Source organism: Xenopus laevis, chromosome 1L, assembly GCF_017654675.1.
Source record: "Xenopus laevis strain J_2021 chromosome 1L, Xenopus_laevis_v10.1, whole genome shotgun sequence".
In the NCBI taxonomy this organism is placed as follows: Eukaryota; Metazoa; Chordata; class Amphibia; order Anura; family Pipidae; genus Xenopus; species Xenopus laevis.
In genome coordinates this window covers 22,602,384-22,619,993 of record NC_054371.1, presented here as the reverse complement: position 1 = coordinate 22,619,993, position 17,610 = coordinate 22,602,384, and the positions used below count along the sequence as shown (strand labels likewise).

The following is a 17,610-nucleotide window of genomic DNA, read 5'->3' as shown; positions in this document are numbered from 1 at the left end:
CCTGTGCAATGTACACATACCATATACTGTACATATAATAGGGAGAAACACTATAAAAATCTGCCATGAGGTTTGCACCCGTTATGCACTTTGTCATTGACCCTTGCAGTGCAAATGGATAGAAAAAGCAAATGGCATTTTGATTTCATTTCAGACACATACCTTGGTTTTCTCTGACTTTTCTGCCGTTGCACATTTAAACTGCCCCATATTGACTTCGACCAGTATTTCCTGCAATCAGAGTATTCTGTGTTAGTTCTGTTCAAGAAAATACAAACTGTTTTAGAAACGATGAGGAAAATTGTTACAGCGATTTCCACAGATGCAAGCGGAACCACCGTAGGGGCCACATCAAGGAATTTCATGTTTTTTTAATTCTTGAAGCTAACATGGATAATAAGGGAGTTACTTATTAAAGGTCGAGTTGTGAAATCTAGAAAAATTCCAGTTTTCGCAATCAAGATATTTAATGTTTTTTAATTCTTGAAGCTATCATGAATAATAAGGGGGCTATTTATTATAGGTAAAGGAAAAATTAGCGTTTTTTTTTTTCATTAGAAAACTCAAATTTTTAATTTATAATGCTACAAAAAGCCAGAATCCAAAAACCAACCAAATCATGACAGTTTGATGTCTTGTATAAGTCAGTTGGAGGGGCACCTATGCCAATTTGAAGTTATCGTGGTCTGTGCTGAGTTTAGCCAGAAAATCTGACTTTTTCAGGATTTCTGGGCAAAACTTGGAAAAATTAAGCAATTTGGGAAAAAGTCCGAAAAATTTGTATTATTCGAGTTTTCACTAAATTCTATTGAGTTTTTTTCCCGATCTGATGAAATCGGGCATGGGAGTTTGGTGGAACCTTTTTTACTAATATCACGAGATAAATTCAGATTTTAGTAAATAACCCCCTAAATCTCTAATTTCCTGAATACCCATGCCAATATCAAACCAAAAGGGCTGAAGTAAATACCTGCTGAAAGGCTTATGAGAAAGACTCACCAGCTTGTGGTTGGTGGTGAAATGCTGGGAATTGAAATTCAGTGCAAGGGGCAACAGGGAAATCTGATCAGGTCCCCTAGAAGGACAATTGTGTAAAGGTGGCCATACAACGGCCGATAAAAGCTGCCGACAGACAGAGTCTGCAGCTTATATATCTTATATATCTTATATATCTGCAGCGTGTATGGGGCCCCCCGACGGTCTTCCCCGATCGAGATCTGGCCGAAAGTCGGGGCAGATCTCGATTGGATGGGACAAAAAATCCTGTTGGATCGCGGCCGCATCTGTTCGTTGATGCGGTCCCACGATCCAACCGCACGTTCCCATTTGTTAGGATCCGATCGTTGGGCCCTAGGGCCCACGATCGGATCAGACCAATATTGCCCACCTCAAGGTGGGCATATCGGAGAGAGATCGCCAAACGAGCGGATCTCTCCGTGTATGGCCACCTTAACATGTCATAGGAGGACGAAGGCAACAAAAGAGTCTGATGGCAAGTGTTGCCTTATTTTATCAATGGTGCCCATTTATTCTGTGGTCAGGTGTGGTAGGAGTTGCCATAGGCCAGACAGCCTTATGTTATATTATAAATTGCAGCCTTACAATGCTAAGGCTGTTATACCTCAAGGCCCAAATATCTTAGAAGCAGTGGGTTAAACACACTGGAGAATTTCAGTGTACTTTTTGTGTACTTCAACTAGGGAATAGTCCAAATTCAATTTGAATTTGAAAAAAATTCGAATATCGAAATTTATCATGTACTGTCTTTTTAAAATTTCGTCTTCGCCATCTAAAACCTGCCGAATTGCTGTTTTAGCCTAGTGGGGACCTCCTAGAACCTATTTGTGCTATTCCTTCAATTCTAATTCTGCCAAATACGGACCTATTAGATCAAAACAGGGCCGGAACTAGGGGTAGGCAGAGTAGGCACGTGCCTAGGGCGCAAAGCTGGGAGGACGCCAGGCACGTACCTGCTCTGTCGCCTACCCCAAGTCCGGTTCCCTTCTCTTGCCGACTCTATGTGTTTTTGGCGATTTGTGCGCTTCTGCGCAAATTCGTGCATGCGCACGCGAGCGCAAATTCACGCATGCGAGCGCTAATTTGCACCTGCGCACGCTTGCTAATTCGCGCAGGCGCACACTAAACAGGCGCAGTGGCTGCCGGGGCTGCCTAGGGCGCCTGCCCAGCGTGGATCGAAAACAGACCTATTCCACCAAAAAAAAAAAAACCTAACGACTTAATTTTGGTTGAATATCTAAATCGAATATCTAAAACTCAAACTAATATTACCGACCTGAAAACTCGAAGTCGAAATTTGACTAAACTGGAATCAAACTAACTCGAATGACAGGAAGGCTGGTAACAAGTTCAAAATGGTCCCTGGACCTCTCCCATTGACTCAAACGTGAACTCGGCAGGTTTTAGGAGGCGAATAGTCAAATTCAAATTTTTAAAGGGACAGGGTTTGATAAATCTCAAAATTCAAATGAAAATTTGAATCGAGCTTGGATTATTCACAATTTCCATAAAGAATTTGGAACTTCGAATTGGAATTTACAATTTCGACCCTTAATAAATCTGCAAAGTATATGTAGAAAAGACAGGGCTGACCGGCCCTCAAACGGATCTACAGGACCAAAGAAATTCAGTTAAAAAATAATTTTATTTGTAGAAAAGTTAAAAATATATCTGCATCTCCATCCACTTTACGCATTTCGCACCCCTATAGGGCACTTGGTAATGGGCTCCTAAATGCTAACGGCCTTATTTTACTTTATTATGTTGGCTTGGGATTTGTAATAGAAACCTATAGTTGATAATAAATGAGAAGAAACAATAATAACTGCTGTCTCTGATTCTAAATGTATAAAATAATACAGGTATGGGATCCGTTATCCGGAAACTCGTTTTCGAGAAAGCTCCACATTACAAAAAGGCCATCTCTCATAGACTCCATTATAATGAAATAATCCAAATTTTTAAAAATGATTTCCTTTTTCTGTGTGATAATAAAACAGTACTTTGTACTTGATCCCAACTAAGATATAATTAATCCTTATTGGAAGCAGAACCAGCCTATTGGGTTTATTTAGGGGCAGATTTATCAAGGGTCGAGGTGAATTTTCGAATGAAAAAAATATCCAATTTGATTCGAATTTTAAAAATAATAGAAAATTTGAATATCGAAAATTTATCATGTACTGTCTCTTTAAAAATTCGACTTCGACCATTTGCCATCTAAAACCTGCCAAATTTCTATATGGGGGACCTCCTAGAACCAATTTGGAGTCAATTGGTGGACTTTTTTTGGGGAAAAACTTTGAATCAAATTCGATCAAATGCGCTATTCCTTCGATACGTACGATTCTAATTTGGCCGAATACGGACCTATTCGATCAAAGACTGACCTATTCAAAAAAAAAAAAACTTCGACTCAATTTCGGTTGGTCTCTTCAAATTCGAATTTCGACGGTTTTTCAATTAAAAATTCAACCCTTGATAAATATGCTCCTAAATGTATAAAATAATATAGGTATGGGATCCATTATCCGGAAACCCGTTATCGAGAAAGCTCCGATTTACAGAAAGGCCATCTCCCATAGACTCCATTATAATGAAATAATCCAAATTTAAATTAATCCTTATTGGAAGTAAAACCAGCCTATTGGGTTTATTTAATGTTTACATGATTTTCTAGTAGACTTAAGGTATGAAGATCCAAATTACGGAAAGATCTGTTATCTGGAAAAGCCCAGGTCCCAAGGATAACAGGTCCCATACCTGTACTGATTTTAACAATATTGATGATTAATGAATCTAAAATCTACCTCTGCTTTTCTGCGGTTTCTTTTTTTCTGTTCCTTTAACAGTTCTTGCTCCTTTGGTGCCTTGTATAAAATCTGGGGAACCTGGGAAAAAAAAAAACCCCAATGTGTTCTTAGAACAAACCTCTATAATAACAGCTGTAGCGAGCGATTCGTTTAAGTTTGGCACAAATGGAAGCGAGATTTATTACTTGCAACTTTTCATTTTAATTTTTCAATTAAATTAGAAATTATTATGGCTTGAATCATCAAGGCAAGGCTTGGAAATAATGAATGTGGCATTACCGTAATAACACCCTGTACATTTTCTTTCATTATTCGAACAGCGCTGCACCAGTCAAAACTAAAGGTTAATTGGTTGCTTTGAGTTACTGCACTGATCTTTCAACCAATCACAGTAAACGAGGACCCCACTAGTTACCCTCCACTGTACAAAGACCTATTACTCCAAATAACTTACCACTGCTTCTGGATTTTGAAGGGATGCAATAACTTTTTTATTGTTGTTGTTCCCCTTTAATTAACTTTTAGTATGCTGTAGAAAATTATATTCTGACCCAATTTGCTATTGGTTTTCATTTTTTATTATTTGTGCTTTTTGAGTAAGGGCTCTTACTCACGAGCGGTTGTATCTGCGCTCCCCTGCGTTCCGTTTTTCCGCGTTCAGCCGCAGGGGAGCACAGGAATATACGCATTACATTTTTTCCAATGGGGCTGTACTCACATAAGCGCGTGTAGGCGCTGAACGCAGGAAAAATGCAGCATCTTGCGTCTCAACCTGCGTTCGGCGCCTACACGCGCCTGTGTGAGTACAGCCCCATTGGAAAAAATGTAATGCGTCTATTCCTGCGCTCCCCTGCGGCTGATCGCAGAAAAACAGAACGCAGGGGAGCGCAGATACAACCAGTCGTGAGTAAGAGCCCTATTTTAGCTTTTTATTCAGCAGCTCTCCAGTTTTCAGTTTCAGCAATCTGGTTGCTAGGGTCCAAATTACTCTAGCAACTAAGCATTGATTTGAATAAGAGACTGGAATATGATATATAATATCAGAGGCCTGAATAGAAAAATGAGTCATCAAAAATAGCAATAACAATACATTTGTAGCCTAAGGGCTCTTACTCACTTGCGTTCTGACCTGCGCTCCCCTGCGTTCCGTTTTTTGGCGTTCAGCCGCAGGGGAGCGCAGGAATAGATGCATGTCATTATTTCAAATGGGGCTGTACTCACTCAGGCGCGTGTAGGCGCCGAACGCAGGAAAAATGCAGCATGTTGCGTCTCAACCTGCGTTCGGCGCCTACACGCGCCTGAGTGAGTACAGCCCCATTTGAAATAATGACATGCGTCTATTCCTGCGCTCCCCTGCGGCTGAACGCCAAAAAACGGAACGCAGGGGAGCGCAGGTCAGAACGCATGTGAGTAAGAGCCCTTACAGAGCATTTGTTTTTAGATGGGGTCAGTGACCCCCGTTTGAAAGCTGGAACGAGTCAGAGGAAGAAGGCAAATAACTCAGAAACTTTAAAAAACAAAATTGAAAATTTGGTTAGAATTAGCTATTGTATAACATATTAAATTTAATGTAAAGGTGAACCACTCCTTTATTTGACAAAAATAGATACATACATGTAAACTATTAGGGCTCAAGTGCAGTGTACAAAGTGCAATTTTGGATGCAAATCACCATGATTTTACCCATAATGCAGTGGTCTGTTGATGAAGTCTGCAGTGGGAACCCTGCAATTACTGAAGATAATGGCAAAACTCGCACACCCAGGCCTTTAAAGCTCCGCCAGGTGCTCAGTTGCTTGGAAGGATCGGCACCCTCCTCAATCAACAAAATTGTGCTGCTTTCTCTTTAATGTGATGTCACACGTCTAATTAATCAATTTTGTAATCGACCAATCACTGTGAATGTGTGGTGTTAAAAGTTTTTCACTGAACGATTGTAATATGCTTGACAAAGGGGACCACCCCGAAACGTTGCATCGTGTGCAAATAAACATACGCAAGGTTTATCCTGCTTGAATATGCTGTGAGAACCCTGCAATTACTGCCAGCTGGAAGGTGGTGTTAGGTCAAGGGTTACCCTGCATCAATTAAGTATGCACAAAATCCATGATGCGGTTTAGTATTCAGCCAGAATTCTGCCTTTTTAGACAGGATTCCGATTCGGCCAAATTCTCGTGCCTGGCTGAACCAAATCCGAATCCTTAAAGGAGAACTAAAGCCTAACTAAAGAAGTAGGTAGAAATGTTGTACATTATGTTTTGTGCTTCTGTACCAGCCCAAGGCAACCACAGCCCTTTAGCAGTAAAGATCTGTGTCTCCAAAGATGCCCCAGTAGCTCCACATCTTCTTTTCTGCTGATTCACTGCACATGCTCTGTGCTGCTGTCACTTACTGAGCTTAGGGACCCACTCACAATATACAGTACGCATAGAATAGAAATGTCACAATATAAGGCTGATTAGTAATTAATACAGATAATTACTACATGGCAGCACAGAAACCATTATATTACAGGGGAAGCTCATTTTCTGCTGGATAATTAGTGACGACCCCTAAGCTTAGCTTCTCAACAGCTGCTCAGAGCCCACTGAGCATGTGAGTGTCACAGACACTTTCCAAGATGGTGACCCCCTGTGACAAGTTTGAAGTCCTGGATCATTGCTGCTATTGACAAGCTGAAACTTTAGCCTCGTGCAATAAGTTCACTATATAAAATATGGCATTTTTAGCCATATCCATTTTTAGGGTTTAGTTCTCCTTTAAAATCATCAAAAAGCAAGGAAGCATAAAAACATTTTAACCCACACGCAGCTCACCATTATCTTTTTTCCCTTCCCACCCCTAATTTACAAATTAGGATTCAGTTCGGAATTCTGCTGAATCTCCAAAGGATTTGGAGGTTCGGCTGAATCCAAAATAGTGCCACCTAGTGGCATGGTCGAGAATCTGTTCATAAATAATAAAGTTATAAAAACATTTTATGAAAGGAGGATGTATTTCTTACAAATATTGGGCCATATTCAATTCAGCGAGACAAAGTTATCTCATGAAAATTCATGGACGAGATTCAATTCGAGGAGAAAAAACTTTTCTCCAAATTCAGTTCCAGTTTTTACCCATAGACTTCAATCGAGTTTTCATGTGATAAACCGTGAGATAAGGTTTTCTGAATTGAATTGAATCTCAAATTAAATCACGTTCATCACTTTTCACGTGATAAACCTTTTTCTCACTGAATTGATACTGGTCCATTCTTTCTTATCCACTTGATTCATTAGAAAGCAAAGCAGGTTTCAAGAGCAACTTACAGGCTGATGTGGCTTCTGGGTTGGTATCTGCTGAGGTACCGGCAATGACCTGGGCCTGGGTTTAGTTAAATTAAACTCTTTTGTCTCTGTTGCTTTTGAACTTTTTGCTCGGCTTGGCCCTTTAGCTGCTTTACTCTGTAGACCGTCTGTTATATTATGAATTTCAGGCTGCCATCTTAAATAAAAGAAAAATTAAGTTAAATATTTGCTTTACTTAAAATGAAAATTTAATATAAGATTCCTCATACATAAGTAAGAAACGTTCTAAATACAATCAATTAAAAATGCTGAATTGTTTTTGAAATAATCAAGTTCATCTTCACTATTCTTCTCTCAGCATCTGTTTCTCTTCATTCTGTCTTCATGCAGCAGTTGGGTGTCAGATATTCATTGACAGTTAGATCCAATATATCTTATAGGGGGGCTTACAAACAAAATGTAACAAAATAACTGCCTTTTGCAAAATTCTGCATGTAGAGAGACATGATGTCTGGTGAGTTTAATAGATTGAGCTCAAATACATCTTCTAGGCAAAAGGAGTCCCCCTATAAGATATATTGGATCTAACTGTCAATGAATATCTGACACCCAACTGCTGCATGAAGACAGAATGAAGAGAAACAGATGCTGAGAGAGGAATAGTGAAAATAAACTTGATTATTTCATAAATGGTACAGAATTTAAAATTGATTGTATTTAGAAAGTTTCTTATTTCAGTATTATAAAGACTTGAATTTATTCCTCAGTAATCCACCAATTGACTTGAATAGTCAGATTTTTCAACAGACACATTAGGGCAAATTCACTAAGATCCAAAGTTGCGCCAGCGTCAGCTTCACCACGCTTCGCCGCACTTCGGCAGGCGTAGTTTCGCCAGCTCTACGTAAATTCACTAAAATGCGAAGTTGCGCTCAGGGAGGCGAACAGTAGCGAAGTTGCGCTAGTGTAGAGTAGGTCCACTTCGCTAGCGAATTTACGCCAGCGCTCAATAGTAAATCGGCGAAGTAAAGAAATGACGTCACGCTAGCGAATTTGCGCTAGCGTTAGGTGCTTCGCGCTTTAGTGAATTTGCCCATGGAGTAGCCATATCCACAGCATTATCATATAGCATAAGCAACTCCTTATGCTATATATCTTATTTCAGTATGATGAAGCTAATATAAATTTTTCATTTTCGCGATAGTTCCCCTCTAATACTCTATTTACATTATATGTATAAATGTGCTCTGAGAGGGGCTTTCCTTTAACTCATACTCATTACCTATTTTAGCCTAGTGGGTCACTTCCTGCCAGATTGTCCAAAAATGTATAATTCTTCGTATCTAAACTGACCTTGCACCAAAAAGGAATTTGCCAATGCAATGTAGAACACATCAGTACTGCTCAAGAAGCAGTTGCAACTCAACATTCATGGATTAGACCGTAACAGCTGCCCACACCTCCCAAATGCTTACTCTATGTTGGCCACTGCAGAAGACTTAAAGATATTGATGCAAAGACAAGGGATTATCCAAGGTACTGAGGCCTCACTCCCCGTTACCTCCACAAGAGGAAAGGATACTGCTGCACTCGTATACCTTCTTCTGTATATTTTGCTGATGAATTTACAATCACCAGGGCAGGGTTGGAAGTATTATTCCAAAGGACTTATTGTTTGGGGCCTGAAAAAGCCATATTTAGTACTTTGTGATGTTTAAAAGAGACTCAAATTGTCCTTCTTATACTGGGCTCCAGTGAACAAAATAGGTTTTGGATGGTGGCCCTGCCTGCAATTAAATGTTTGAAGTGCTTACTTCATGGCCGTTACCCTTGTATTCGGTCTCCTAACACTGTACGACACTATAAGACTTAACTCCCTATTTAAGACACAATAATGGCAGAAACCCAATGCTACATTTTCACTACCAAGTATCTCAGAACATTTATAGTTACTCAAGAAACCTGGAGCATAGGCCCACACAACATTACTTACCTACTCATCTTCTGCTATTTCATGCCTTTCCTGTTCATTCTTATGTTCCACCCTTTAGTCTTGTTCATTAAATGCACAATAAATGCTCTCCCCTTCCTTTATTTCTCCTTCCAGCCTTTTCTTACCTGATTCATCCCCAGTTTTCCTGCAACCAGTCTGTTGTTTCTTTCTTTCCTTCCTATTCTCCTCTCCTTAAAGTAAAACAATACCCCTCAAACAATGTAGGTCTCTATAAAAAGATATTACATAAAACTGCTCATATGTAAAACCCTGCTTCATGTAAATAAACCATTTTAATAATAATACACTTTTCTAGTAGTATGTGCCATTGGGTAATCATAAATTGAAAACTGCCAATTTAAAAAATAAGGTCCGTATGGGATTTACGGTATGGGTAAGGGATCGTATGATTCACTGTGCACACAAACAACCCATACTTGTTGGGTCACATGATCCAATTAAAAGACAGAGTTCTGTCTTTTGCTTCCACACTTCTTACTTTTACAGTAAAGCTGGCCACAGACGCAAAGATGCGATCGTAAGAATCAACGTACGATCTGACTTCCCCATATCCCGACCTGCCACTAACCATTCCGATCAAATAAAGTAGAAAACAACAGATCAGCCGATGTTCTGCCCCTGACAGCAATCGTATGAAAGTTATATTCGACCAAAGCTGGTGACAGTCTCCTACTGAAAATCATACGATCGGCAATACATGAGATATTATCGGCAGCCGACAGAAATCTTTTAACCTGTCCAATCGACCAAACAACCGATCTCCGCCGGACGAAAAATGTCGGGACTCTCCACACACGGTCCGAAAAAAAATCTATTCATCGTTTGTATCTTGTTTCTTCTCATTTTTTTAACTTTTTCTATTTTTCTTCTCCTCCTTTCTGTTATATTCTATCTGTTGATCTCCCCTCTGCTCCCTCCTCTCACCAGTCTTTATCCCTTATTCTCTAGTATTGCAGTAGCATACCAATCTGCCATGGGTCTACTACTATAGTCATTCCATCCTTTATATGAATCCTTGAATTTTACCAGTTATCTATTGCCTTATTCTGATGACATCTGCTGACCAATAGCACACATGTTGCTTCTGCACAGTAATGAGTACTTGAGCTTACTTGTTGGTGTAGTTGGCATGTCTACACCAAGAGCTCCTGGGACTTTATTTAGGTACCAATTAACCTTAGACAATTGCCCAGTACTAAAAGCCCAGAATCACTTTCTTAATTGATTGACTCCTCTTGTGACCCCAATTCTACTATTTACTGCCTGTCCTTGGCTTGTTGTAGCATTTCTGAAATGTCACTGCCTGCCCCCCAACTTGGACTGTGCCCTTCTCTTTACTTGCTCATTGGATGTGGTGTGAGTTGCTTAGGAGTCCCTCTCTTCACCTGACTTTCCCGTGTGCATCGGATACTTTCAGTAGATATTTGAATTTCCCACCACATACCCAAGCTTTATACTATCTCTCTCTCCTGCCTGCATGAAAGCATGTCTGGTAACAAATAAAAGGCCAGAGAGTAGCTGCAGGCAAAATAAAGTGCTAGGAGCAGTGTTACCTATAATTTCTTTTTAGCACAAATTTGATGTACTTATTTTAAAGACTACTATCTGGCTGCTAGGGGCATGAATCACACACAGAGTGCATATATGCTAGCTATGGAGGAGAGATCAGTCCTTTTTTTCATGTTAGCTTCCTATAAATGTCCCTAGCAGCACGTGAATAACAAATCATGGCTGTGCTTGCTTTGTCAGCAACAAACACTGTACTTACTTTAGCAAATGATTGATCCAGTATTCCTTGACATAATTTGAATCATAAATCTGGCTCCATTCGTCTTTTATCCACGTGTTCAAATTCACAACATTAAAGAAAAACCTGAGAAACTGGGAAGAGCAGAATAGAAGCTGATATATACTGATATATAACTGTACATATATTAGACATACAGACATGTTTCACAAAGCTTAATGCTCATACTATTCTTACACAACCTGGAAAAGCAAATCAGTTGTGTTTGTATCAGTTACCAATCAATAATAAATGAACCATTCATTATGAATCCCCTTCCAAAACTGATATCAATTAGATAAATGACAGCACAATATTGGGTTCCCCCCATCAGAGCATTTAAAGAAACATTACCACATAATATCACACTTCCAATACATGTGCAACGTGCTAAAACAGGTGCAACACTGAGGGGCCGATTCACTAACTTAGAGTGAAGGATTCGAAGTAAAAAAACTTCGAATTTTTGTGCTCCTCGACTATCGAATTGGCATAAATTCGCCTGAGTAGAATGATTCGAATAGATCGAGCGCAAAAACGCTGCGACTATTCGCCCATTCAATAGTTGAAGTACTGTCTCTTTTAAAAATACTTCGACTGCCTACTTCGCCACCTAAAACCTACCGAATTGCTTTAAAAGCCTATGGGAAAGTCCCATAGGCTTGTTTTCCAAGTTTTTGATTGAATAAAAAGGCATTCGATCGAATGAAAATACTTCGAGCGAATATTCGATCGAGCGCCTATTCACCTGGCGAATATTCGCCAATTCGACAGCGCGTAAATTCGCCCGAATTGTCTATTCGATTCTATTCCCCAGTCGAATTTCAAGGGAATTAACCCCTCGAAATTCAACCCTTGATGAATTTGCCCCTGAGTGTAAATTGACTCTGCTCACAAAGGTATTTATGTCTATACATGCTCCCTTGCAATTTGAGAAGACAACCAATATGTCCCTCTCTGCTCTGATAAACTGAGTGTATGGACTCAAGGGAACCTTGAAATTACCAGCAGTCTGGATAGTAATTACAGGGTTCATTTAGCAGCATGTCAGGGGTGTAAATATAGTAAACGCATACCCTTAATCCACAAGGGGGACTGGGGGTGGCATCCTATGTTGGAGGAACCCAAGTGCTACACATGTTATAAAACTTCTGCTAATCATTTACCCTCCAGTTTAGAAAGGGGTGTTCACCTTTAAGTGAACTTTTAGTATGTTATAGAATGTCTTATTCCTAGAAACTTTGCAACTGGGTTTCATAATTTAAGTTTTTAATTATTTGCCTTCCTCTTCTACCTCTTTCTAGCTTTCAAATGGGGAGTGAAACTATTGCTCTGTGAGGCTACAATTATTGTTATTGTTACTTTTTACTACTTACCTTTCTATTCAGGCCCTCTCCTATTTATATTCCAGTCTGTGGTTCAAACCAATGCCGGTTTTCTAGGGTAAATAAGATCCTAGAAACCCGATAGCGGCTCAAATACCAAACAAGAGAGCTGCTGAAGAAAAAGCTAGATAACTGAAAAATCATAAAAAATTAAAACAAAATGAAGACCAGTTGCAGATTGTCTTAGAATTTTAATTTAGGGGAACTATCAAATTACAAATTTCTGAAATAATCAAGTTTATCTTCACTCTTCCTCTCTCAGCATCTGTTTCTCTTTATTCTGTCTTCATGCAGCAGTTGGGTGTCAGATATTCATTGACAGTTAGATCCAATATATCTTATAAGGGGCTCCTTTTGCCTAGAAGATGTATTAGAGCTCACTCTATTAAACTCACCAGACATCATGTCTCTCTACATGCAGGATTTGTGCAAAAGGCAGTTATTTTGTTAGATTTTGTTTGTACTGGAATCAGTTATTTGAGTGAGCTCTAATTCATCTGTTAGGAAAGGAAGCCTACCTATAAGATATATTGGCTAATTCATCTGACACCCAACTGCTGCATGAAGACAGAATGACGAAAAACAGATCCTGAGAGAGGAATAGTGAAGATAAACTTGATTATTTCACAATGCAGAATTTTTAATTGATTGTATTTAGAAAGTTTCTTACTTCAGTATGATGAAGCTTATATGAAAGTTAAATTTTTGCTATAGTTCCCCTTTAAAAGTTAATTTAAAGGAGAATTCAACCCTTCATCAAAAAAAAAAACCGTACCCCCCACCCCACGTAGACCCCCTTCCCTCCTCTCCCCCCAGCCTAGCTGCCCCCCCTCCCAGGGGAAATGCCCCTAACTTATTACTTACCCCTCGGTGCAGATTCAGGCATCGGAGTTCACCGCAGCCATCTTCCGGGTCTTTGGTAAGCCGAGACGGAGACCAGCAAAGCGGCGCATGCGCAGCTGGAGCAATTTACCGATTTGCGACAACTGCACATGTGCCAAAATAGATGGAAATTGCAGAAGCGCCGGAGAAAGACACAAATACCGGAAGATGGCTGCGGTGAACTGCGATGCCTGAATCTGCACCGAGGGGTAATTATAAAGTTAGGGGCATTTCCCCTTGGGGGGCAGCTAGGCTGGGAGGAAGTGGGGTGGAGGGTAGGGTTTTTTTGGTAAAAGGTTTAATTCCCCTTTAAAGGTGAACTACCTCTTTAAGCAACAAAGGGGGATGGCATATGGTTAGACACAACTGTTTCAAATCACTGACTCACCTTTTTCTTATTAGCCGGATTTTTAACACGATCACTTGGCTCATACAGCTGATTATTTCCCAATGGCAGCGAGTTCTATATATAGGCACCTCGTCTGTGTGGTGCATTTGCTAACTAATGTGTCATTTAAATGCTCTTAATAATTGCTCCTTTATTGCTTCTGTTCTTTTCCATGCACCATAAGGAGCTCAGCACAATGTTGTCGTTGCCGGAATCAGATCCCACCTGGTGCAGTGATCCTGACACCCATTACCAAGTGCAACATCTGTGGGAGCTTGTACTGATACCTTGTTTCAGCGATTATAAAACAAACCTGTGTCAGCTAAACAGACGCCCCAGCATATTGGCGTCACCGTGTGATTTCATGCTTGCTAAATAGAACTTTTCTCTCCCTGCAGCGTGAGTGCAGGCTTCATTACTGTCTCGCAGGTTGGCTGCTTGGATAAAGATGTCTGCCCGTGGGAGAAGGACATCACAGCATGAGCGCCCTACATTCTGTTGTAGTACTAACACAAGCCAACATTATACTGCGTGCCAGAAAAACTAACTGGTTTATACAAAAGGCTTGGGCCACCTGTTGCCAATCTAATGCAATTCTAGCATCTCACCAACTGCCTGATATATTCATTTTAAAGGGGATCTATCATGAAAATGAAAATTTAATATAATCAATTAAATATTCTGCGCAGTGGCGTAACTAGATGTTACTGGGCCCCACAGCAATTTAATTTTAGGGCCCCAAACATATCCAGAGGTTGTCCTGTTTTTAATTGTCCTGTATTGAAATTGTACATTAATTTGAGCCTCATGGGGCCCCCTATACCTCCTGGGCCCCCTGCAGCCACAGGGTCTGCTTCCTCTGTAGTTACGCCCCTGATTCTGCACCATTTTTGAATTAATCAAGTTTATCTTCACTATCCCTCTCTCAGCATCTGTTTCTCTTCATTTTCTCTTCATGCAGCAGTTGGGTGTCAGATATTCAGGGTCGGACTGGGCCCCCTCTCCCGATCTGCCTGCCCCAACTATTTGGTCTGTGAGGATAAGGGTGTGCCCCTCAAGCAAAATACTCCTGCAGTGTCCATTTCCACAATTCATATGTCCCTTGCCCTTTGCTGAACTACTACCAAGATACTTGGTATAAATAAATAATATTTGTAATCTGATTACTGTGCTTTCTGCAGACCTAGTTATCTTAGTCCATGTAACCATGGTGTAACCTTTATTGGAAGTCTGGTAGTCCTTTGCAATCAATCAGTAAGCAGCATTTAGAGGTCTGCTTTTAGAAAGCATATATATAATTGGTTGTTATGGGTTTCTAGACCTGCAGATAACTTTGACTGGCTTTTTAGGATGACTGAGAGTGGTGAAAATAGAAGATGCTGGGGCCCATAGCAAAATGATGTTAGCTTTCTCCCTACAACTTCATTGAGATTACCATTTTTATAATCAAATAACTGAATTGTTCATTGGTCAGGGTCCTGCTTTCCCCACTACACTAGGCTTTGCAGCAGTCCTTCTTCTCCTACAAGCCAATCAGTGACCTCTGCTGTCTTTTCACATTGATCCTAGTCTTAGAACACCGTCTGGTTTAGTGCCCTGGAACTTCAAATGGTGGCACACTTAGAGGCCCATTTATCAAAGGTCGAAATTTAAAATGAATGTGAATTTTTTTAAATTCAGATATACTCACAATTCGACTGGGAGGTTATTTAAGTGACATTGTAACAGGAATAGTAGATCTTCATACAAGTATAGTAACTATGTTTTTAGGTTGGTGATTAAAATGGTTGTTCACATTTTGAGAGATATTCTGAGACAATTTGTAGCTGGTTTTCATTTTTTACTATTGGTGGCTTTTGAGTTATTTAGCGTTTTATTCAACAGCTCTCCAGTTTGCAATTTCAGTACTCTGGTCGCTAAGGTCCAAATTACCCTAGCAACCATGCACTTGGATAGAAATACAAGTAATAAAAAGTAGCAATAACAATAAACTTGTAGCTTTACAGAGCATTTGTTTTTTAGATGGGGTCAGTGATAGTGATGTGCGGGTGGGGATATCCCCGACCCGCATCCGACCCCAGCCCGTCCTACCGTGGCCCGCACCTGCCCACATCTGACTTCCGGGTTGCTTTTTTAGACCCACGCCGCTCCGCCGATGACGTCACAAAAGGGGCGGGCCGCGCATCCGCAGCGTCTATAAAAGATGAACCCGGAAATCGGAAGCTGGCATTTGACGGTGGCAGGCAGGGAGAGCAGGAGAAAAGCTCAACCCGCACCCGCGAAGAAGAGTGCGGGGTCGGCCCCACTAGTCAGTGATCCCCATCTGAAAGTTCTAAAGAAGGCAAATAATTAAAAAAAGATTAAATCAATAATGAAAATTAATTAAAAAGTTCCTTATAATTGGCGGTTGTATAATATACTAAAAGTTAACTTAAAGGTGAACCACCCCTTTAATTATATTTTTTCATACCTTGCACATTTTAGGGACATCCTGAGATTTGATAATTCGAACAAAAGTTTGAAGACCAAGTTCTTCCAACTGAAATGTGGCCAGGTAACCAATCACTGCGAAAAGAAACACATGATTTGCATTCACGACTATATGTAGTATCATCATAGACATCTCTAAGGTGGCTATAGGTTAGCCAGCATTTAAAGGAGAAGTTGACTTTTAGATGAACTTTTCGTACAAGGTACATTACAGATTGACCGGTTCTATAATTTTAATTTGTCCTCATTTGGTATTTTCTATGGTGTTTGATTTATTAGCTTAGCTATTCTGCGTTCTTTTAGCTGAAAATTGAAAATGCTGTCTGGACAAAAAAAACCAGATTGATGGTGAGGTTTCAGTTCGGACTTCCATGCGACGCCTGATTGATAGGGTAATTAGCCCATAGGAATCAGATAACATTCTAAAGGCTCCTGGCATATGTAGTGTTTTCTCTGCTGGTGTATTCCTGCCGGCAGTGAAAGGCCTGTCACCTCCCATGTTGCTCCCTATTGACTTCAATGGCAACCACCTGTCACCAGCAATGAAGGCAGATCTCCTGCTGTGACAGACCTTTTAACTCCAGTGTAAATATGGCAGCAGTGAAAATGCTATCTGTGCCATTAGCATGAATTAAAAATAGTAAATAATTCAAAAAACACAAAAAAATTAAATTGTAGGTCAAATGATTTTTTAAGAATACTACTGTCTACAACAACCTTTTTTATTCGTGAGCCACATTTAAATGTAAAAAAGACTTGGAGAGACACACAAGCATGAGAAAGTTCCTTTGGTTTGCCAAATAAGGGTTGTGATTGGCTATTTGGTAGCCCCTATGTGGACTGGCTGCCTACAAGAGGCTCTATTTGGCACTATACTTGGTTTTTATTCAATTAAAACTTGCCTCCAAGCCTGGAATTCAAAAATAAGCACCTGCTTTGAGGCCACTGGGAGCAACATCCAAGGGTTTGGTGAGCAACATGTTGCTTGCGAGCTACTGGTTGGGGATCACTGGTCTATACCATACTAAAAAAAAATAATTTTAGGGGCTGATATATCAAAAGTCGAGTTTTCTTTTACCTCGAATGAACTCGAAACTCCAATGGTATTTTACTTAAGAAAAAACTGAAAAATGTGAAAAACCCAATTTTGCAAACTCTAGTCCCGCAAGCCAAAAACCAAAATTGATTCAGTTCAAATGATTCGAGTTTTCGGGCAAAACCCTCCAAAACCCCTGGTGTATTGTCAGATTCAAGCTATTTCCAGGGTTGGGGTATAATAAGTCTCAAATATTCAAGTTTTTTTTTTTTTTTTTTTTAGAAACTCGATCGATTCCAGTTTTTTTTTGTAACCTGAAAATGTGAGTTTTGACTAAAAAATACAACTTCAAAACTCGAATTTAAGGATAAAACAACTTGAACCTTAATTAATCTGCCCCTTAATGTAATATGCCCCTATAATAACAGTGGAATGGACTAATGGAAATTGACATGGGGGCAGATTCACTAAAGGGCGAAGTAGCTAACGCTAGCGACTTTTCATCATCGTTA

At 40.0% G+C, this 17,610-nt stretch overlaps 1 protein-coding gene across 1 annotated transcript in view; it reads right to left on the bottom strand.

Moving 5' to 3' along the window:
* LOC108697749 (cilia- and flagella-associated protein 99) overlaps positions 1-17,610 on the bottom strand; it is a 62,033-nt gene that overhangs the window by 30,562 nt on the left and 13,861 nt on the right. The window contains exons 4-8 of the mRNA XM_018228090.2: positions 16,043-16,137; positions 10,900-11,012; positions 7,139-7,313; positions 3,828-3,908; positions 163-231 (exon numbers count right to left, since the gene is read on the bottom strand). Coding sequence (XP_018083579.1) covers positions 163-231; positions 3,828-3,908; positions 7,139-7,313; positions 10,900-11,012; positions 16,043-16,137 — 533 coding nt within the window. The remainder of the gene's footprint in view (positions 1-162; positions 232-3,827; positions 3,909-7,138; positions 7,314-10,899; positions 11,013-16,042; positions 16,138-17,610) is intronic.